Consider the following 23,035-nt stretch of genomic DNA (forward strand, 5'->3'; position numbering starts at 1 on the left):
GCATCGAAGTGGCTAAGAAAGCAAATGGTATACTTGCTTTTCTTAACTGAGACATAGAGTTTAAGAGCACAGAGGTTATACTGGAACAGTATAAAACATTGGTAGGCTGCGAGGAGAGTATTGTGTGCAGTTTTGGAATCCACATTATGGGAGGGATGTGACGGTACTGGAGAGGGTGCAGAGGAGATTTACAAGGACGTTGCCTGGGCTGGACAGTTTAGGTTATGAAGAAAAATTGGACAGACTCAGGTTACATCTTAGAGCAGACGAGATTGAGAGGGGACATTATTGAGATGCATAAAATTCTGAGGGGTATGGACAGAATGGATAAAAAGAAACTTTGCCCCTTGATGGAGGGATTAAAAACCCAGAGCATAGACATAAAGTAAGGGGCAGAAGGCTTAGTGGGGATGTTGTAATGTTTGACTCAGAGCATGATGGGAATCTGGGACTCACCGCCTGCAGAAGTGGGAGAGATGGAAACCCTCATAACATTGCAGACACATTTCGATAATGCAATTGTTATGCCAAGACATACAAGGCTATGGGCCATGAACTGGGAAATGGATTTAAAATAGTTAGGTGATTGTTTTTGACTGGCCCAGACACGATGGGCCAAAGGTCCTTTTTCTATGCTGTACAGCTGTATAATGCTATGACTCTAAAGTGCCACATAAAAGGTTATAGTGAAAAGTAAAAGCTCATGTTGTGTGATGGTTAGAAGACTGGCTGGTTGGCAGAAATCAGAGAGCATATATACATGGGTTTTGGTCTGATTGGCAGAATGTTACAAGTGAATGGCACAGAGGTCTACCTCGGCATCTCAACTTTGTACAATTTACATCAATGACTTAGATAAATGGAACAAGCACAGTGGCTAAATTTACAGATGACACTGAGATAGGTAGGAAAGTATGTTGTGAAGAACATGTAAAGTCATACAGTTGTACAGTATGGAAACAGACCCTTCAGTCTAACTTATCCATGCCAGCCAGATATCCAAAATTAATCTAGTCCCATTTGCCAGTTTTTGGCCCATATCCCTCTAAACCCTTCTTATTCATATACTCTTCCAGATGTATTTTAAATGTTATTGTACCCACCTAAACTGCTTCCTCTGGCAGCTCGTTCCATACATGAAGAGTTAAGGAGGTTGCAGACAGATACAGACAGGGCTGAGTGAATGGGCAAAAATCTGACAGATGAGATATAATGTGGGAAAATATGAAGTTGTTTACTTTTGCAGGATGAATAAAAGAACAGATTGTTAGTTAAACAGAGAACGAGTGCAGAATTGCAAGGATCGGGGGTTTAGGAGTTTGATGCCTGAGTCCCAAAAGTCAGTGTACAGATATAGTACATAATCAAGGTTAATGGAATTTTGTTCTTTATTATGTAAGACATTGAACATAGAAGTATGGATGTTGTACAGGAAATTGGTAAGACCACATCTTGAATATTGACCTTAGTTTGGGTCTGTTTATCGTAATGATGTAAATTCATTGGTGGTGGTTCAGAGGAGGTTTACGAGAGTAATCCCTGGAATGAGCAGGTTGCCTCATGAGGAATGGTTAGACAGGTTGGGCTTGTTTCTGCTGAAGTTTTAAGAAGTGAGAGGTGACCTGACTGAAGTGTATATGATCGTGAATGGTCTTAACAAGGTGGACACTGGAAGGATATTCCTTGTTGTGGGTGAGTTCAGAATGAGGCGGTATTGTTTGAAAATTAGGGATCATGGCCTTGTGGATTAGCAGAAACACCGTTGGTGATATAGGAACATTGCAGCAGATGCAGGCCATTCAGCCAATTGAGCATGCTGCAATATTAAATATAATTTCTGACAAACACCATAATCTTGTATGCCATCAGTAATCCAAAATCTACCAATCCCTACTCAAAGATTGAGCACCCACAGTCCTCTGGAATACAGAACTCAAAGGTTCACAAACCTCTGAGTAAAATCCTCTCTCCTCATTGTGGGTGTAAGTGGCATCCCACTCATTTTAAAAGTTATGCCCTCGGTGCTAGACTCTCAAACCCAAAGAAACATTTTCTCCACATCTACCCTGTCATCTCGGAAAGTATTTTGCAAGTTCTGATGAGATCAGTTCTCATTCTTTGAAACTCTAGTGAATACAGCCTCAGTTTGTCCAAGCTCTCTTCATCGGACAATCCCACCATACTAGGAACAAGTTTGGTGAGCCTTTGTTGCACTCCCTCTATGATAATATATTTTTAGAGTCATAGAGATGTTCAGAGTGGAAACAGACCCTTTTGTCCAATGTATCCATGCCAACCAGCTATCCTAACTTAATCTAGTCCTGTTTGCCAGCATTTGGCCCATGTCCCTCTAAACCCTTCCTATTCATGTCCCCATCCAAATGCCTTTTAAATGCTGTAATTGAACCTGCCTCCACCATTTGCTCCGGCAGGTCACTCCATACACGCATCACCTTTTTCCCCTCTCACTTGAAACCTATGCTCTCTAGTTTTGGACTGCCCACCCCAGACCTTGGCTATTCACTTTATCCATGTCCCTCATGATTTTATAAACCTGCAGTCTCCAATGCTCCAGAGAAAATAGCCCCAGACTATTCAGCCTCTGCCTATAGTTTAAGCCCTCCAACCCTGAAAACATCTTTGTAAGTCCTTTCTGAACTTATTCAAGTTTCACAATAACCTTTTTATAGCAGGGAGACCAGAATTATACTCAGTATTCCAAAAGTGGCCTAACCATTGTTGTGTACAGCCACAACATGATTCCCTACTCCTTTACGCAATGCACTGGCAATAAACACAAGCGTATCAAACGCCTTCTTCATTCTCCTCTCTATCTGCGACTTCATTTTCAAGAAACTGTGAACCTACACTCTAAGATCTCTTTGTTTAGCAGTATTCCTCAGGCCCTTACCATTAAGTGTATAAGTCCTGCCCTGATTTGCCTTTCCAAAACACAGCACCTCACATTTATCTAAATTAAACTCCATCTGCTACTCCTCAGCCCATTGGCCCATTTGATCAAGTTCCCATTGTATTCTGAGCTAATCTTCTTCGCTGTCCACTGCACCTCCTATTTTGGTGACATCTGAAAACTTACTAACCATACTTCCTATGTTCACATTCATATCATTTATATAAAGACAATAAACAATGGACCCAGCCCCGATCCTTGTGGTACACTGCTGGTCACAGGCCTCCAGTCTGAAAAGCAACCTCCACCAACATAGGGTCTAGGCCCGAAACGTCAGCTTTTGTGCTCCTGAGATGCTGCTTGGCCTGCTGTGTTCATCCAGCCTCACATTTGATTATCTCCACCAACATAATGTGGTTTCTGAGAGAAGGAGGCCAAAACTACACATAGTACTCCGGGTGTGCTCTAACTCTAGAACTAACTGCTCCTGCCCTCAAATCCTCTTGTCATAAAGGCTAACATTCCATTAACACTCCTAATAACCTGCTGCATCTGCAAGTTAGCATTCAGTAACTTATTGACAAGGATACCTCAGTTCCTTTGTAGATTGCGTTTTCCATCCTCTTACCATTTAAAAAATTCTCTGCACATCTGTTTCTTTTACCAAATTGGATAAGCTCACATTTTTCCACAGTTTATTCCATCTGCCACGTTCTTGTCCAATCACTAACCCGTCCAAAGCTTCCTGAAACTGAGAAAGCAAATTCCCACTTAACTTTGTATCATCCATAAATTTGGAAATATTGCATTTGTTCTCCACCTCGAAATCATTGATCTATATTGTGAACATCTGTGCTCCATGTATTGATCCTTGCGGTATTCCTCTAATCACAGCCTGTCAACGTGAGAAATGCCCATTTATTCCTATACTGTTTCTGTCAGTCAATTCTTAATATGTTAGTACATCACCTCCTGTCCCATGTGCTTTAATTTTTCTAACCAACCACTTTTAGGGGAGCTAATCAAAAGTCTCCTGAAAATCCAGTAAGCTACATCAATTTGTTCCCTTATTGTAATTTCATTTGTAACATCCTCAAAATACTCTAATAGGTTTGTCAATCACCATTTCCCATTCATTAATCCAAGTGCCCAAACAGATCATTATTCCCCAAGTGCCCATTTATCACTTTCTTCACGGTAGATTCTGGACATGAGGTTGGGCCTGAATCTCACTGCAGCAGATCGTGAAATTTGAATTAAATCAAATAATCTGGAATAGGGATTTGGCCTAATGTAGCAACTGCTAATTTTTGTAAAATCCTGTTTGGTTTACTATCGTCTTTTAGCAAAGGAGGTCTTCCTTCCTTACCTGATCTGGCCTACATATGATCCTAAATCCACAGCAGTTGACTGGAAACTGCCTTCTGGGAAATCAGGAATGAGCAATAAATTATGGTCCAGCCAGTGACACCCACAGCCTGTAAATGAATAAAAAAAATTCTAGGTAATCTGTGACTTCTGAGCTTGAAATCTTACATTACTGAGGGGTGGCACAGTGGCTCAGTTTGCACATTCTCCCCGAGTCTGCGTGGGTTTCCTCCAGGTACTCCAGTTTCCTCCCACATTTCAAAGATGTGCAGGCTAGGTGGATTGGCCATGCTAAATTGCTCATAGTGTTCAGGGATGTGTGGATTACAGGGCAATGGGTCTGGGTGGGCTGCTCTGAGGGGCGATATTGACTTGTTGTTCTGAAGGGCCTGTTTCAACACTGAAGAGATTCTATGAAATGTGGTACAGGCAGGACAAGGTACAGAGATTAACAATCTATAGGGAAAGTGATACATATGTTGTACAGTAGAGAGGTAACACAATATTGAGAGAAAGTGATACGTGGGCAATGTGGTACTGAGGGTGCCATACAGAAGGAGAACGCTAGTGTGGGAACATGGAACACATAGAAGGTGCAGTCCAGGGGGAAACAGCAATGATGCTGCATGGGACATGCCCCTCAAAATCTTGTTTCGGGAGGGAGGAGATGCTTTTGGCACGTATGCAAAACACAAATTTTATCAAGAAGATACTTTCTGCAGTAAAGCTAATAAAAGATAAAATGTGTTGAGCCTGTGTCACGTCAGAAGTCTCTTCAATCACATTAGGACAGTGAATGTCCAATTAACCCCAACTGCAAAATGTTTTTCAGCAATGAGACATGCACCGCTTTCTATTTCAAGCGACACAATTCAGCTTGTGACAATTTTCTTATCTATTAAAATCTATAACTATATTATTTCCCAACTCTGTTTTGTATCTGTTGTTCGTAAGTTCAGTTAGATTGAGATGTATGAGTGCAGGAAATGTGTTGACCATCCTGTGTAATGATGTTAACAGTTTCTGAATAGCTTAGTGTCTCTTCACTTTATCAAATCTTTATAATGTAATCACAGAGAGTTGTTGAAATCCATGTCAGTTATTGTTGCATTAAGCTGATAACTGGAACTGATAAGATCTTCCCAGAGGCTGCAGATGCAGGAGGCGAGGGAGCAGCTCCTAATATAAAAGCTTAATCACAGTGACAATTTAACAGCTTCCCATCCCACGCCACAGATCTAACTGAGACTATAACCTGAGCTTCAATCCTGATATTTACTCTGATCTGGGATACAACAAATGAAATGAGAATGTGTAGTTATATTAGATAACAAGGTGTAGAGCTGGATTTATACTGCACCTTTAATGTGATAAATATGTCAGAGTGCTTCACGGAGGCAACATAAAACAAACTTCATCATCGAGGAAATAATATTTCACAAGATATTCCAATATTCACAAAGGCTCCTTAGTCAACGACCTCCAAACCCATAACTACTTCCATTTAGAAGGACAAGGGCAGCAGATACACGGAAACACCAACACCTGCCAGTTCCCCACCAAGTCACTCACATCTTGACTTGGAAACATCACCAATCTTTCGGTGTTGCTGGGTCAAAATCCTTGATTCCCTCCCTAAGGACATGTGGGTCAAACTACAGCAGAAGGACTGCAGCAATTCATGCAGGAAGCTCACCCCCACCTTCTCAAGAGCAACTAGGGATGGGCAAGAAATGCTGACCATTCACTGATGCCCACACCCAACATCCCAAAATGAGTAAAAATTATATATCGCATGGGTAACTAAAAGGACAAAAACGAAAGAACTGTGGATTCTGTAAATGAGAAACAGAAATCACTGGAAAAGCTCAGTAGGTCTGGGAGCACCCGTAGACACAAGTCAGAGTTAACATTTTGGGTCCAGTGACCTTTCCTCAAAACTGATAGTAGCTAGGAAAATGTTGATTTATATGCAGAGATAGGGCAGGGGGAGGGGGTAAGTAGTAAACGATAGGTGGGGATAGAGCCCAAAAACAGAGAAGAACAGTTGGGCAGATAAAGGAGTGGATAATGATCTGGTTAAGAGGATGAATTGCTTTCAATGGGGGGTGTTAGTGACTAATAATGGGTTGTGTGCAAAGCAGTCCATGTGATAACAAGGCGCCGTGTGTGGGGATTGGGAAAAATACATGGGAGAGCTCAAGCCCTAAAACTGTTGAACTCAATATTAAGTCCAGAAGGCTGCAGGGTCCCCAAGCAGAAAACAAGGTGTTGTTCTTGCCCCTCGTTCTGAAATTCGCTGGAGCATTGCAGCAAGCCTGAGGCAGTGATGTTGGCCAGGGAGCATAGTGATATATTGAAGTGGTGGGCAACTGGAAGTACAGGGTCTTTTAGCAGACAGAACGTAGGTGTTCTGCAAAGCAGTCACCCAGTCCACATTCTGTTTCCCCAAAGTAGAAGAAACCATGACTAAAAGCTCGAAAAGAGAGGTAGGTTATTAGGAACATGCTCAAGGTGGAAAGGTTGAGAGAATTAGTGAGGGAATTCCAGAGTTTAGGACCCAGGTGGATGAAGACATACTCAGCAATTGTTGAGCAAATTGGAATCAGGAATGGTCAAAAGTCTAGAAGTGGATGAACTCAGAGATCTTGGAGTAGTGCAGGGTTAAAATGATTAAAAACTTGTTTGATCTTCATTCTTCATCCCCTCCTTCTCATCTCACATTTACAGACAAGATAGCTGGTTTAGATTTTTTGGGGGCAATGGTTATTGACAAAAATGAATATTCTGAGCAGTCAGAAATGTTGCATTTGACCTGTTTCTCTGATAATTTAGTAATAAAATGTTTGGAAAATTTCCTACAGGGTGTACTATTGGGATCACAAATCCATAAATACCTATTCTTATGGACTAGGTGGAAAACTGAAAAGTATTGAACCATTTGGACACTTTCTGGATTAAACAGGTTTTTACCAAGGAATGAGACCAACCGTTTAATGTAGGCTGTGATCCACTTGTTAATTACAGAAAGGCCAGTGATTTTGCAGAAACAGCCATGCAAAACTTGTAGGGAGATGCCGTTAATTACTAGAAATTCTGACCCTGTAAGACACTGTGCTGTTGGTTGCCTAGGAAACTTTTCTGGCCTGGGTTTCTGTTTCAAAAACCCAGGGAGTCTAAAAGAAGGAGTCTTCTAAAGAAACATGTAAAATCAGGAAGTCTCCCTCACCTCTTTGGTTGAAATCATTTGTAACTGGATAAAGTTTACACTTTGCAATACTTTGACTAATTTGTAAATTGACTACTTTCCAAAGACTTGGAACAAATTTGATTTCCACCCAAACCAAAGCTTGTTTGGGAGATCTCCTAAGAGTATGTAACTGTTAGCATTTTTATTTAATCAACAAGAAACCTGTGAAAATACTTCAGATTCTATCTTTTGCCTTTCAGGCCATTGGTCAATCAGGATATTTTACTTCTGGCCTTTTCAATTCCTGCCCATTGTGTTGTGGGATTGTTTGTGTTGGGATTAAAAGGGATTTGATTATAGGTCTACCTACAAAATCTAGCTTAGCTGTTGACCAGTTTTGTCACTTGGCTTTAAAAATGAGTTTTGTTTTATGCTAAAGAGAGTATTTTGAGCTTATTAAAGAAACCTGGTGAAACTTTCTTGATTCTGAATATTAGCACAAAAGGGAAACAATTGGCCATTTTAGTGATTGAATCAACATATTTACACTAATGTGACTGGTGGAGTCTTGGGGCTTGATTACTGGTCGATTCTTCCTGTCGCAGTCGTATCATCACAGACTACAGTGGTACAGGGTGACGGCTCTACCCTTCTTCTCAAGGGGCAAATAGGAATGAGCAATAGATACTGGCCTTACCTTTAATGCCCTCTGCCCTCAACCCATGAAAGAATAAGAATTATTTTGTAAAAGTAATATAAGAATAATCATTAACCCTTAAAATATGTGATAGTTTTAAGTGAGCTTTTGCAGGGACTTTGTTTTGTCCACACAATAGGTTCATTTTCATGTTTTCAGCTTTGAGCAATTTCACTGTGCATGTTATAATGTGTTCGACTTAGATTTCTGTGATGGGTAGCTCACTGCCTGTCTGCCAAACCCTGTCCACCATCGATAAGGCACAAGTTCGGAGTGTGATGGAATACTCCCCTGGATGGGGTAGCTCCAGCAGCACTCAAGAAGCTTGACACCATCCAGAATAAAGCAGAGCAATCACAGTTTTTATCATTCACTCCCTGCACTGTGGCAGTAGTGTTTACCACTTACAAGATGCACTGTAGTAATTCACTAAGGCTCCTTCAAAAGTATCTACCCAACCTCTACCCAGAAGGACAAGGGCAGCCGATATCTGGAAACATCATCTTCTGCAAGTCTCTCTCAAAGACTCTCACTATCCAGGCCTGGAAATATATTGCTGTTCCTTCGCTCCCTCAGCGAGTCTATCAACAGCACATGGATGGAAGTATTTCATGATGGTAACTTACCACCACATTCACAAAGGTTTTAACAACATAGCCAACGCTATCCTTATCCTGTGAGAGATTAAATTATATATCAATGTACTGTTCAGTGCAGTCCATTCATATTGAGATTAATTATGAGGGTAACATGTTTTGGTATTGGTTAGGATTTCTTGATGTCAGTTTTGAAGCTGTTCTGATCTGGTAAAATTGACAAGTCAATCTCATGCCCTCTCAGAAAACATTTCTGTGGATGCTGCAACTTCCTTTAAACACAGCTTAATTTTTCTTTAAAACATACAGGAAAGTTAAGAGCTCTTTACATCTATCCACTTGTCATTTGCCTGAGTGTCTCAGAATGTTTCACGTATTGAAGTAATTCAAAAAGTAAACCAAGACTGAAACCTGCAACTTTGAAACCAGTATGAATGTAAATGAATAATATTGGCCACTTTCAACTTGAAATAAACAACATCCAGTTTTAAATATGGACATTTTAAATGTTAGGAGTTACACTGTTGCCAGTGTAGGAGTGGAAGTTGCATCTGGACTAACTAAAATTGGAAAAAAATCTACAGAGATCTGGAATGTCAGAAGAGGCAGTGCTGACTGTGGGTTCAGTGTCTGGCATACAGCCTGATACCAATCGGTCAATTGTTGACCTTGAGCAGTTTGGGTTTCTTTGAATTTTTTCCAATGGTCCAGAGTGGTTTCTGATTTGCAGTTTGATTCTTTACAATAGTAATATCTCACCTGCTGTAGCTCCCTGAGCTGTCAGGTGATCACTGATCTGCCACTGCTTCAACTGGGCTGTTTTGAAAACCAAATTACATCTATCCGTGCCCAGCCTGAAGGTTTGTAAAGATTTTCATCACTGATAACTCTGTTTACCAAAGTCCTTAGCCACTTAATGAAATCACTGCGAAACCTTTCCCAATGCTGCAGTCTGAACTCATAGTATAAATACTCTGAATCTCATCTCTGTCAACCGGTCACTCTCGTGTGACTCTGAGCTGTGCTGGTCACTCTCTTGTGACTCTGAGCTGTGCTGGTCACTCTCCTGTGACTCTGAGCTGTGTCGGTTATTATCCTGCGACTCTGAGCTGTGTCGGTCACTCTGCTGTGACTCTGAGCTGTGACAGTACAAATTACATCAGCAGTGACCTGCTGTACATCAGGGTTGGAGATGCTGAGATCTGCTGAGGTTGTTGATACATACCAGCTCTTCAATCCTCAGGCATACCTTCAGAACAACTATATGCCTCCTCGAGCCAACTTTGAGAATGAGGACTGTGTCGTCCCGTGGAAACTCCGTTGTTTTGCATCCTCATTCTCAACAGGTCAGTGATTGGGGATGAATAGGTCAGTACAGCAGAGTGACCAGTATGGATTGGGAGGGGGTTCAGTGTTATCGAGTGGCTGAAAAATGGGGTATTATATTACAGAGTGACCGAGTGATTGGATGGGGCTTGGGAGTATTCTAGAGTGACTGGCTGCGGGTCAGTATATTAGAGGCACTGGGTGAGGCTCAAGGTTGAGAGGGGCTATGGGCTGGGGGTGTCAGTATTGCACAGCAAGTTGCAGGGAGCGGGGGGCATATGTACTGTCCAGGAACTATTTAGGGTCAGTTTTGTAGACTGACAGAGGGTAGTGTCAGTATTGCCCAATTATTTCTGTCTCAGGTCTGCTGCAGTGCTCCAGTGAAGCTCAGCACAAAGTGGAGGAAAAGCATACCAGGTTCCTTTAGGGAACCGTGCAGCCTTCAGAATTCAATACTGATTTAATAATTTTAGAACCTGATCACCTACTTCCCTGGCTATTACATACACCAACTCCTTAGGTCCCGTCATGAGATGGGCTGCTTTCAGCATCACCAATCCATTTTCACCCACTCACCTCACTAGTTTCACTTCTTCCTTAGCTTACTATCAACAATCCCTTTGTTTTTATCTCTAGTTCCCTGGGATCCACCTCTACCATCTGCTCCCTCCTTCACCCTTTCCCTTATCATCAACATAAATACAACAGTTTCCTAGCTATTATCAATCCTGAAGACAGGTCACTAGATTTGAAACAGTAATTCTGTTTCCTCTCTCCGCAAATGTTCCCAGACCTGCTGAGTTTCTATTTCTATTTTCTCAAGCAGTTACTTGGTCTCCTCTCTGTCTCTTGTTGACTGCAGCTGTATAATGTATGCACCGATTATTTACACTGGAGCGATCTGTTGCGTTGCAGGAGAAATCCATGGCCAGACACTCCTGGATATTGGCTCTGGCCCAACTCTGTACCAGGTCATCAGCGCCTGTAACTTTTTCAGCAAGATTGTAATGTCTGATTACTTGGAAGTGAACCGCGAGGAACTGAGGAAATGGCTGCAAGGAGATCCTGGAGCTTTTGACTGGAGCCCCTACATCAAATATGTGTGTGGCCTTGATGGAAAGAGGTAAATCTGTGTGCTACAACCAAGATGCATTGTGGAGTTGCCCAAGAGAAGTCAACATGCGCCAGATCAGTCAGTGAAAGAATCTGCATACTTTAATGGGGTATTGGTCAGACTTTAAAAACCAGCAAAGAATGACTAAAATGATAATAAAGAGGTAAAGAAGGAGTGAGAAGAAGCTTGCTGGTGATACAAATCAGGTGTTTACAGTAATTGAGCAGGAAGAGAATAACTAAAGCTAGCTTGGCTTTCTAGACAGGGATCTGGGGAACTGACAAAAAGAACAGTTAAGGCTTTGAACGTGTACTTTGTGTCACTCTTCAGAATAAAAGACTTCCCAAAGATAACTGAAAGTCTAGAGTTGACTGTTTAGATGTGCACTTGCAATGTTAAGGCAGCCAAGGGCTGGGAAATGCAATAAGAATAGTGAGGTGGGGTTAAAATTGTTCCAGAGGCAGTAGGAATTGCAGATGCTGGAGAATCTGAGATAACAAGGTGTAGAGCTGGATGAACACAGCAGGCCAAGCAGCATCAGAGGAGCAGGAAAGCTGACGTTTTGGGCCTAGACCATTCAAAGACCGAAATGTCAAACTTACCTGCTCCTCTGATGCTGCTGGGCCTGCTGCGTTCATCCAGCTCCACACTGTGTTACCGTGGAAGAGCTGCTGAGGAAGCTATTAGACCTAAAAGCTAAAACATGCCCAGGATCATATGGACTTCATCCCAGGGTCACGACAGAAATGATGACATAGATAATACACAAATTCATTATAATCTTCCAAAATTCCTTAAATTCTGGAATGGTGGTTTGGAAAATAGTAAGTGCAATTCACAAAGGAAAAGAGGCAAAGAATGAGCAAATGTAAGCCAATTAGCCTGAATCTGTCATAGGGAAAGTTGTAGAATCCATTATTGAGGATGTCAAAGCAGGGTAATTAGAAATCACAGTGTGGTCAGGCAGAGCTAACATGGATTTGTGAGAAGGAAACTGTTTCACTAATCTTAGTTCCTCGAAGCCACATTCATGGCAAACAGGGGTTTGAGGTGGGTGTTGTCAAGGGACAGTTAGAGCCCAAACACTATTTCAGTGTTTCCCTCCCTCCCTCCTCCTCTAACCTACAAAACGAAAGCCACTGTGAAGCCCACAAACAAGGGAAAGTGAGCAGTTTTGCCCTGCTGCAGGTGATTACATGGGAGAGATTTGATTGGTAAGTAGTTACAACTTCGAGTACTCTAGTTGGCTTCTAATCTGTAAGGTTATTAAGGGGCTAGGATAGAAGGGCCACAGATAACTGGATTTGATTTAATCTAATATAAAGTAATCTCCAGGCTTTAATTTAGAGAGATAAACCTTGGCAGGAGAGCTCAGGGCTTGGTTTGCTCCTCTTGCTCCATGTGGCAGGCCGGAGACAGTCCCACTCCCCTGGGTCAGCATGTGTGCAGGAAGTGTCTCCAGCTACAGGTCCTGGAAGCTCGAATTTCAGAGCTGGAGCGGCGGCTGGGGACACTGTGGGGCATCTGCGATGCAGAGACTATCGTGGATAGAGAGACAGTCACACCACAGGCTCAGACTCTGCAGGCAGGGCAGAGCAAGAGAGATAGGCAGGTAGTTCTGGAATCTCCTGTGGCCATTCCCCTGCAAAGCAGTTATACCATTTTGGATACTGTCGAGGGGAATGACCTCTCAGGGGAAAGCCGCAGCAGCCAAAATCATTGCATCGTGGTTGGGTCTGCTGCAGAAGGGAGGGGTAAAAATTGTGCCAGGGCAATAGTGACAGGGAACTCAATTTTAGGGGGAATAAGACAGGTGTTTGTGTGCCACCATTGAGACACCAAGATGGTATGTTGCCTTCCTGGTGCTAGGGTCATGATGTCTTGGAGCGGGTACAAGACATTCTGAAGGGAGAGGGTGAACAGCTAGTGGTGGTAGTACACATCGGTACAAATGACATAGGATAAAAAAGGGGATTAGGTCCTAAAGGCAGAATACAGGGAGCTAGGAAGAATGTTAAGAAATCAGAGCTCAAAGGCAGTGATCACACATTACTTACTGGTGACATGTGCTCGTCAGAGTAGAAACGACAGGATAAACCAGATGAGTACATGGCTGAATAAATGGTGTCAGGGGAAAGGTTTCAGATTCTTGGGGCAATGGGACCGGTTCTGGGAGAGGTAGGGCCTGTACAAATTGGACAAGTTACCTCTGGGCAAGACTGGGACTGATGTCCTGGGGGAGTGGTTGGGGAGGGTTTAAACTAATAGTGCAGAGGGATGGAAACCTATGTATAAGTCAGAGAAGGAGCGAGCAAGGACAAAGACAAAAGCTAGAAAAGGGAAAAAAGAAAAGTGATGGGCTATGAAACCAAGAACAAGATTCAAATAGAGTTATTGAGAAAAATGAGGAGACAAACACTGTTAAACAGACAAGTTTAAAGGCTTTGTGCCTTAATGCATAGAGCATTTACATTAAAGTGGATGAATTAATTGCACAGATAGATGTGAATGAGTATGATATAATTGGGATTATGGAGACATGGCTGCAGGGTGACTAGGGTTGAGAATTGAACCTCCCAGGGTATTCAGTTTTCAGGAAGGACAGGCAAAAAGGAAACAGTGGCAGAGCAGCATTGCTGGTTAAAGAGGAAATTAACAGTGAGAAAGCATATTAGCTCTGACAATGTGGAATCTGTACGAGTAGAGTTGTGAAATACCAAGGGCAAAAAGCATTAGTGGGTGCCACATACAGACCCTTAAATTGCAGTGGTACTGTCGAGAATGGCATTAGATTAGGAAATTAGAGATGCATGTGATAAGGGAGTATCGGCGATCATGGTTGATTTTAATCTGCACAGAGATTGGACAAATCAAACTAGCCACAATACCACAGAGGAGAAATTCCTGGTGTGTATACAGATGGTTTTCTTGACCAGTACATGGAGAAACGAACTGGACAGCAGGCCATCTTAGATTGGGTACTGTGTAATGAGAAGGGAACCATTGCCAACCTCACTGTGTGAGACCCCTTGGGGAAGACCGACCTTAACATGACAGAATTTTTTTTAAGAGATAACACGGTGTAGAGCTGGATGAATGTGGCAGGCCAAGCAGCAGCATAGGAGCAGGAAGGCTGATGTTTCGGGCCTAGACCATTCATCAGAAATGATAGAATCATTTTTAATCATGATTGAGAATGAGGTTGTTGAACCCTAGGGTCCTGAACCTAAATAGAGGAAACTACGAAGATATGAGGTGTGAGTTGGCCTTGATAGATTGGGGAGAGTGACTTAAAAGGGTGCTAGTGGATTGACATTCAAGGAACACATGATGAACTGCAACAACTGTCTGTTTCTGTCTGTCGCAAAAGCAAAATGGGTAAGAGGGGCAATCCACGGTTTACGAAAGGAAATAAGAGACAGTGTCTGATCCAAGGAAGAAGCATACAGATTGATCAAGAAATGTAATAAATCTGAGGATTGGGAGCAGTTTACAATTCAGCAAAGAAGGACCAAGGGGTTGATTAAGAAGGGGAATATAGAATACAAAAGTAAGCTTGCAGGGAACGTAAAGACTGATTCTAAGAGTTTCTAGAGGTACATGAAGAGAAAAAGATTGGTACAGACAAATGTAGGTCCCCTACAGACAGAAATGGGGGAACGTATAAAAGAGAACAAAGAAATGGCTGAGGAACTGAACACATACTTTGGTTTTGTCTTATGAAAGAGGACACAATTGTTGGAGGAGGCAAGATTTAGTGAAAGGGAAGAACTAAGGGAGATTGATATCAGTAGAGAAATGGTGCTGGGAACATTGTTGGGATTGAAGGCCAATAAAACCCCAAGGCCTGAGAAACTACATCCCATGGTACTTAAGGAAGTAGCTGTAGAAATAGCGGATGCATTGGTGGTCATCTTCCAAGATTCTATAGACTCTGGAACAGTCCCTGCAGATTGGAGGGTAGTTAATGTCAATCCAATATTCAAAAACGGAGGTAGAGAGAAAACAGGGAATTATTGGCTGGTGAGCCTAACATTGGTAGTGGGGAAAATTCTTGAATCTATTGTCAAGGATTTTATAGTACAGCATTTAGAAAGCAATGGCAGCATCAGACAGAGTCAGCATGGATTTATGAAGGGGAAATAATGCTTGACAAATCTGTTGGAATTCCAAGAAGATGTAACCAGTAGTGTTGACAAGAGGGAGTCAGTTGATGTAGTATATTTAGACTTTCAGAAAGGTTTTGACAAAGCCCCATTTAAGAGATTAATGTGTAAGATTAAAGAGCATGGGATTATGGGAAGTGTACTGAGATGGATAGGAAACTGGTTGGCAGAGAGGAAACAAAGAGTAGGAATTAATGGGTCCTTTTCAAATTGGCAGGCAGGAACTGGTGAGGTGCCATAGGGATCTATGATAGGACTGTAGCTATTGACAATATATATTAATGATTTTGAGAGGGAATAAAATGTAACATCTCAAAGTTGGCAGATGACACCAAGTTGGGTGGGAGGGTGAACTGTGATGAGGTTGTAGAGATCCTTCAACATGATCTTGGCCAGTTGGGTGAGTGGGCAAATCAATGGCCGATGCAGTACAAGAGGTAGTAGGAACTGCAGATGCTGGAGAATCTGAAATAACAAGGTGTGGAGCTGGATGAACACAGCAGGCCAAGCAGCATCAGAGGAGCAGGAAAGCTGACTTTTCGGGCCTAGACCCTTCATCAGAAATGTGGGAGGGGAAGGAGGTTCTGAAATAAATGGGGAGAGAGGGGGAGGCGGATAGAAGATGGATAGAGGAGAAGATAGGCCAAGAGGAGACAGACAGATCAAAGAGGTGGGGATGGAGCCAGTAAAGGTGAGTATAGGTGGGGAGGTGGGGAGGAGATAGGTCAGTCCAGGGAGGACAGACAGTTCAAGGAGGGGTGGAATGAGGTTAGTAGGTAGGACATGGGGGTGGGGCTTGAGGTGTTAGGTGGGAAGAAGGACAAGTTAGGGAGGCGGGGACAAGCTGGGCTGGTTTTGGGATGCGGTAGGGGGAGGGGAGATTTTGAAGCTTGTGAAGTCCACATTGATACCATTGGGCTGCAAGGTTCTCAAGCGGAATGTGACTTGCCGTTCCTGCAACCTTTGGGTAGCATCGTTGTGGCACTGCAGGAAGCCCCGGATGGACATGTTGTCTGAGGAGTGGGAGGGGGAGTTGAAATGGTTTGCAACTGGGAGGTGCACTTGTTTAGGTGTTCTGCAAAGCGGTCCCCAAGACTTCACAAGTTTCAAAATGTCCCCTCTCCCAGCACATCCCAAAACCAGCCCTGCTCATCCCCGCCTCCCTAACCTGTCCTTCCTCTCACCTCAAGCCCCACCCCCACCTCCTACCTACTAACCTCATCCTGCCCCCTTGACCTGGCCATCCTCACTGGATTGACCTATCTCCTCCCTACCTCCCCACCTACACTAACCTTTACTGGCTCCAACCCCGCCTCCTTGACCTGTCTGTCTATCTCCTCTCCATCTATCTTCTCCCCTATCCATCTTCTATCCACCTCCCCGCACTCCCTATTTATTTCAGAACCCTGTTACCCTCCCCCATTTCTGAAGAAGGGTCTAGGCCTGAAATGTCAGCCTTTCCTGCTCCTCCGATGCTGCTTGGCCTGCTGTGTTCATTCAGCTCTACATCTTGTTATCGCAGATGCAGTACAATTTGGATGAATGGGAGGTTATTCACTTTGGAAGCAAAAATAAGAAAGCAGATTACTACGTGAATGGCTGTAAATTGGGAGAGGGGAGTGTGCAGTGGGACCTGGGTGTCCTTGTGTAACAATCGCTGAAGGTAAGCATGCAGGTACAGCTGGCAGTAAAGAAGGCAAATGGTATGCTAGCCTTCATTGCATGAGGTTTCAAGTGCAGGAACAGGCAATTGTTGCAGTTAAACAGGACCTTGGTAAGACCACACCTGGAATATTGTATGCAGTTTTGGTCTCATTTTCTGAGAAAGGATGTTTTTGCTCTCAAGGGAGTGTAATGAAGGTTCATCAGGCTGATTCTGGGGATGACGGGTCTGATGTATGAGGAAATTTACTAGGCTGAGATTGTTTTTGCTAGAGTTCAGTCAAATGCAGTGTGGGGGTGGTGGAATCTCAGAGACTTATAAAATTCTAACAGGACTGTATATGGTAGATGCAGGGAGGATGTTCCTGATGGTGGGTGCGTCCAGAACCAGTGGTCACAGTTTGAAGATTAAAGGTAGACAATTTGGGATGGAGATGAGGAGACATTTCTTCACACGAAGAGTGGTGAGCCTGTGGGATTCATTACGACAGGGAAGTAGTTGATGCCAAAACACTGAATGTATTCAAGAGGTGACTAGATACAGCACTTTGGGTGAATGGGATCAAAAGTTAAAGGGAGAAAGCAGGATTAGGCTATTGAGTTGAACAATCAGCCATGATAGTGAACGGCAGAGCAGGCTCAAAGCGTCAAATGGCCTCCTCCTGCTCCCTTCTACATTTCTATGGCAGTTGGTGGGGAAATGATAGATATAGTGCACATGGATTTATAAAAAATCATTTGATAAAGTACCACACCAAAAGGTTAGTACAATTTAAAAAAAAGGACAATATATTACAATGGATTTAAAGAAAAAGATTAGCTCAGAGGACACAGAATTGGAATAAACGATCTTTTTTGGGTTGAGTCGACTGTCGAAGGAATCAGTGCTGGATCCTTAACTACTTACAATCTACCGCAAAGATTTGGATGACAGGACTGTGTGGTGGTTAAGTGTACTGATGACTCCAAAATCTGTAGGAAAATAATTTTGTCAAAAGGAAGTGAAAAGTTTGTAAAGGAATTTAGACAAGTCTCTGGGGAAAAAAATATTGGTAGGTGGAGTAGAACATGGATAAAGATACTCATTTTGCCAGGAAGAACAGGAAAAACAGCATAGTATTTAAACAGGAAGAGATGCAGAACTCAGTGGTACAGAGCAATTTGGGTGCCCTGGTACATGAATTACAAATCAACATGCACATACAGCAGGTAATCAGTGAATCCTATGATCAGTAATGGTTAGTGAGGGATTGGTCAGTGTTGGGTTAGGAGGAATTGGACAGTGAAGAAACACTCTGACAATGATGATTTTCTGTGCAGGGATCAGTGGGAAGACACTGAGAGGAGACTACGGGAAACAATTCAAGACGTCTGTCATTGCGACATCATGCAGGCAAACCCTTTGCACCCAAAGGTACTGGATCCTGTGGATGCCATCAGCACCACCTTCTGTCTTGAGTCTGTGTGCCCAGATAAGAAATCACTGGAGAAGGCTTTAGCCAATATTAGCTCACTTCTGAAACCTGGTGGTTTCCTCCTGATGATTGGGGCACTCAATGAATCCTATTACCTGGCTGGGGAGGTGAAACTCAGGGTCGTTCCTCTTGATGAAGATTTCGTGAAGGAGGCAGTTAGCAGGTCTGGCTACAGAATCTGTACCTTCAAAACATACAACATGCCGCCTGAACTGAACACTGGGGTTGACGACGTGCATGCTATTTTCTACCTCCAAGCACAGAAGATCTGATCTGTGTCTTTGTAACTTCACTGCCAGAGATTTCACAAACATTCAAATACAAATAATGTAAAAGCAGCTCGAGAGTGACTGAGAGAAAATAGCTACCTGACACTGGGGTAAAACAGTCAGATAGTGATAGGTCACACTCCCCAAGTTATTGTGGTGTATGTGAATGAGTGCATGTGTCTGTCTAACAGAAATTGCCTGAACATCACTCACCTCTGGACTGACTCAAAAGATGCTTTTACACTTTCAATTTGTTAATTGTTTTTCATCCACGACCAGGAAAACACAAATAGAAATGAATAAGTAATTTGTCCAACTCTGGCAGTGCTTGTTCAGATGGAGCTGAAGCTATTGCAACATAAACCAATCATGAGCAACACAACAGATCAGCTAACACCGTACTATAACCAGCACAGGCACATATGCTGTATATTAACTATTGGATGCATGCTGTAACCATGTATGACAAGTAGCTCTGTTTGAGGCATGCTTCATGGTTAGATGAATGTGTTAACAGCACGTGAATGATGATGTTCATTTTCTAGGCTTATGTATACGAAACAGAATAATGCAGCAGAATGCTCCCTTACCTGCTCTTTTGCTATGCTCCTGTATTTGTCCCTACAGTCAAGCATTTAGCTAGCTCCCTTCTTGAAGGATATTACTGAGCTGGTGGGTACAGATTATCAGGCAGTACATTCTAACCATTCTGTAAAATGATTAAGCTGCTTTTGGTTTCTCTGTTAATCATCTTCATTCTGAGCCCACCAGTTACCCAATGTCCTGCAGGTAGATTTAGTTTATTGACTTGATCAAAACTCTTGCTTATTTTAAGCAAATCTCCTTCAAATCTTCTCTGCTCTGAAAATCAGTGTTCTCCAATTTCTTCCAGTCTCACTCCTGGAACTAAGCTAAGCTGGTTAATCTCTTTTAAAAGACTTCCAAAGCTCTCACAGCTGTTCCTGAAATATGGCAAGAAGTCTGTGCAATGATTTAGTATTGCTCTAAGTGTATGCGCGACACTGTGCTTGCTTATAATGTTGACTCACCTAATTGCAGTGTTTTGAACTTTTTCAACTTTTATTTAAAAGACATTGGAGATGTTTTGTCACAAAATAAATCACTAATAAACACAAAACCAAACTATTATTCTGTTCAGAGGATTTGTGCTTAAGAGTCAAGGGTCAGATCATAAATAATCTCTTCAAGAAAAATAACTCTTCTGTTTACAATGTGAAAGAAAGGACTGTGTAAAACATTAAGAAACACAGGATTGCATTAAATACTAGGAAATACTGAACAAGACTATGATAAACACCAGGGAATACAACACAGGAGTGAGAGGAACACCAGAAAATGCACAGCAAGACCAGTATTTACTGCTCATCCCAAGTTTCCATGACAAGGAATGACTATCTAAAAACAGTTTTCACACAATAATGCTCCTTTAAGCTGTTATGTTAGGACATACTGACCGATATATTTAAAAAATGTATTTCTTTATTCAAAATTATTTCTAACATTCAGTGGATGCATTTAACCACTCAATTCAATGATTTCAGGGTGCCTGGCAAATCCATTAAACAGGAGAAAGCTTGTTAATAAATAATTTTAGCCAGTTTCGTACAGAATCCCTACAATGTGGAAACAGGCCCTTTGGCCCAACACATTCACACCATACCTCACAGCATGACACCTAAACCCATTCCCCTAGAATCCACCTAATCTACAGCTCCCTGAACACAATGGGCGATATAGCACGGCCAATCCACCTACCCTGCACATCTTTGGAGCGGGGGAGGAAACCAGAGCACCTGGAGGAAACCCACGCAGACACGGGGAGAATGTGCAAACTCAACACAGATGGTTGCCCGAGGCTGGAATCGAACCCGGGTCCCTGGTGCTGTGAGGCAGCAGTGCTAGCCACTGAGCCACCGTGCTGCCCTAAGTGCAGCCACTTCAGCCATCACTTCCCACCAACATCAAGCTCAAAAATCAAACAGCACCAGGTTATATTCCAACACATTTATCTAAAACACTAGCTTTCAAAGCTCTACTCCTTCCTCAGGTTAATGTGAGCAGAGCTTCGAAAGCAAGCATTTTTAAATAAACTTGTTGGGCTATAACCTGGTGTCGTATAATTTATGACTGAGTCCAGCCCAGTCTGACACCAGCACCTCCACATCGCAACAACACCAAAACAGCACCAAAGACAGGTGGAGTGAGGGATAGGAGCAGTGAGTAGCAATCTTGCTGCTACAGGTGTGCACACAGGATTACAATGACGTCAAAACAGCAAATTCACTGGATGACTGTAGTGTGAGGGGTATTTTCTAGGCTGATTGAATCTGAGTCAAGAATGAATGAATCACCCACTCCCTCCTCCAGTCCTTCTTTCCTCCCATGACCTCACTGCCGCCCCTTCCTAACCTTTCCCCCACCCTCCACAGACTCCATTTCATCCTCAGAAACAGTCATGGGCGAAAATGAAAATAAAAGGTCAGGCTGCTCCAGTGTTTTCTGCCACTTGGTGGCAGAGCTGAGAAGAGAAACACAATCTTCCTTAGTTTCAGCAAGTGCAGATAGTATAACCAATATGTCCAATAACACCACCTCCCCAACGGTTCCAATCAAAAATGAACATGCAGCAGCCAACCCCTGACCCAATGCTATCTGGCCCAATGTCTCTATGCCAACTCTCTAGAACAGAAGCATAGCCAGTCCTACATGCTTCCCCTTTCCCCAAATTCTTCCACTTGTAGAAGAAAGTTTCCTTTTTAAAAATTTCTGCATTTTCAATTGTGGACTGAAATGAGAAAAGAATTGTTTTAAAAACCAACAATGAAGGAAGGGATTGCTGCACTTTCTAAAAGCAAAGGTGCTGACAATTAATCCAAGTGGAATGAACACTGCTGCTTATTCAGGTGGTGCAGAGAGTTTAGTGTTTTCACAGACCAAAGGCCATGCCTGCCAACAATGTCATTGTCTCCCAGGAGTCTTGTGGGTGTCAACATTATGGCCATAGGGCTTCAGACCTCTGGAAGGGCACTGGTGTCTTTCTCAATAAGAAGAAGAATCAAAGCCTGAAGAAAGCCAGTTTGTTTTCCCTCAGTTGCTGTAAACTGTGGCTTCTAACCAATAGCTAAAGGACTTGGCAATTTGTGAACTAGGTATTCTGTACCTTCTACACGAGGTAATAAATTCCTTAAGAGACTGAGAAACAGCAAATCCTGACAAGCAAAAGTATCATCGCAGCGAAACATGTGGATGGACACCACTGAAATGCCTTCTCAGTTTTCCTTCCACTCTCAGCACCAATTCTTTTTGTTCGGCTGTGTGCGTGCCAGCTGAATTTTATAAGGGGGCGAGAGTTTTAATTAGTAGATGTATACGTCCACAGTTCATATTTATTTATCTGTAACTGGAATCTATTTGTAATAAATAATAAATAATAAATCTGGGCTGGGTTTTCTGTTAACCAGGGTCTAAAAAGGTAGGTAAAATGGAAAAGTGCATATTTTGATAAAACCTTCACTTTTGTGAAAACTCCAGGAACAGCAGGCTTTGTTTTCCAGCATGTCTCAGTGAGACGTAACCTTTGTTTCAGAGTTCTGAGCCTCGAATAAATCTTAGATTCTTGTATTAACAGGTCAGGTTTCTGTGGCAGTGATAAACCAACATATTTCGCAGAAAATCCCAATGTGAACAGTGCAAAGTCCACACAGATAAATGTTGACATGGTCATTTCAGTAAGACACGTTCTCACACATTCACAATCAGATGCAGCAGCTCATAGGCAAATACTTATTCAGTTTTCACATCGAGGAGGTGCCGACTGTCGTCAATCAGAAAGCTGGGAGAGAACAAAGAGACAGAGTTAATGTAATCACATAACTGCAGGTCTCACTGAAATAAAGTGTCACCTTCATGTCTTCAACGTAAAACTTCTACAATAAGCAGTTTAGACCAGCCATCTAATGCCAGAATACATCTGTCAGCAAAATAGAAGACTGGTTACAAATACATTTATCATGGCAAGTGATCACGTAGAGAGTACCGAGTCCCAATAACAGATTCACAGAGACTGGGGTGGCGGCAGGGAACTGGTGTTCAGTATCAGGGTCTCAGAGCGGGTCAGCCATTGCCTTCGTTCGGATCTTCACCATCTACATGAGTTTACAACGTGGAAGTTGCAGTCGGACCTCCTAAAATTAGATTTGATTTCTTGGACCCCAAGATTTGAAATGTTTAGCATATTTTA

At 42.6% G+C, this 23,035-nt stretch overlaps 3 protein-coding genes across 5 annotated transcripts in view; 1 reads left to right on the forward strand and 2 right to left on the reverse strand.

Annotated features, from left to right (window-relative positions):
• Window positions 1-3,577, reverse strand: part of LOC132206119 (telethonin-like) — an 83,421-nt gene extending 79,844 nt beyond the window's left edge. The window contains exon 1 of the mRNA XM_059638715.1: window positions 3,540-3,577. Coding sequence (XP_059494698.1) covers window positions 3,540-3,562 — 23 coding nt within the window. The 5' untranslated portion in view covers window positions 3,563-3,577. The remainder of the gene's footprint in view (window positions 1-3,539) is intronic.
• Window positions 3,578-9,954: 6,377 nt separating this feature from the next.
• Window positions 9,955-19,934, forward strand: LOC125466142 (phenylethanolamine N-methyltransferase). The gene is made up of 3 exons (XM_048560326.2): window positions 9,955-10,108; window positions 11,004-11,211; window positions 18,351-19,934. The coding sequence occupies exons 1-3, from the start codon at window positions 9,955-9,957 to the stop codon at window positions 18,775-18,777; spliced, it is 789 nt and encodes a 262-aa protein (XP_048416283.2). The 3' UTR covers window positions 18,778-19,934.
• pgap3 (post-GPI attachment to proteins phospholipase 3) overlaps window positions 19,852-23,035 on the reverse strand; it is a 34,229-nt gene continuing 31,045 nt past the window's right edge. For 2 of the 3 annotated variants that reach the window (XM_048560842.2, XM_048560841.2), the window contains one exon: window positions 19,853-22,627. In XM_048560842.2, coding sequence (XP_048416799.1) covers window positions 22,620-22,627 — 8 coding nt within the window. In that variant the 3' untranslated portion in view covers window positions 19,853-22,619. Of the gene's footprint in view, window positions 22,628-23,035 lie in introns of all 3 variants that reach the window. The other variant, XM_048560844.2, reaches the window with a different exon arrangement.

The sequence above is a fragment of the Stegostoma tigrinum genome, chromosome 31 (assembly GCF_030684315.1).
Source record: "Stegostoma tigrinum isolate sSteTig4 chromosome 31, sSteTig4.hap1, whole genome shotgun sequence".
Taxonomy (NCBI): Eukaryota; Metazoa; Chordata; class Chondrichthyes; order Orectolobiformes; family Stegostomatidae; genus Stegostoma; species Stegostoma tigrinum.

Coding starts and splice junctions, on each gene's coding strand:
- LOC125466142 (XM_048560326.2), top strand. CDS start 9,955: ATGCTGAGATCTGCTGAGGTTGTTGATACATACCAGCTCTTCAATCCT. Junction 10,109..11,003: donor TGCATCCTCATTCTCAACAG/GTCAGTGATTGG, acceptor GTTGCGTTGCAG/GAGAAATCCATGGCCAGACA. Junction 11,212..18,350: donor TGTGGCCTTGATGGAAAGAG/GTAAATCTGTGT, acceptor TTTTCTGTGCAG/GGATCAGTGGGAAGACACTG.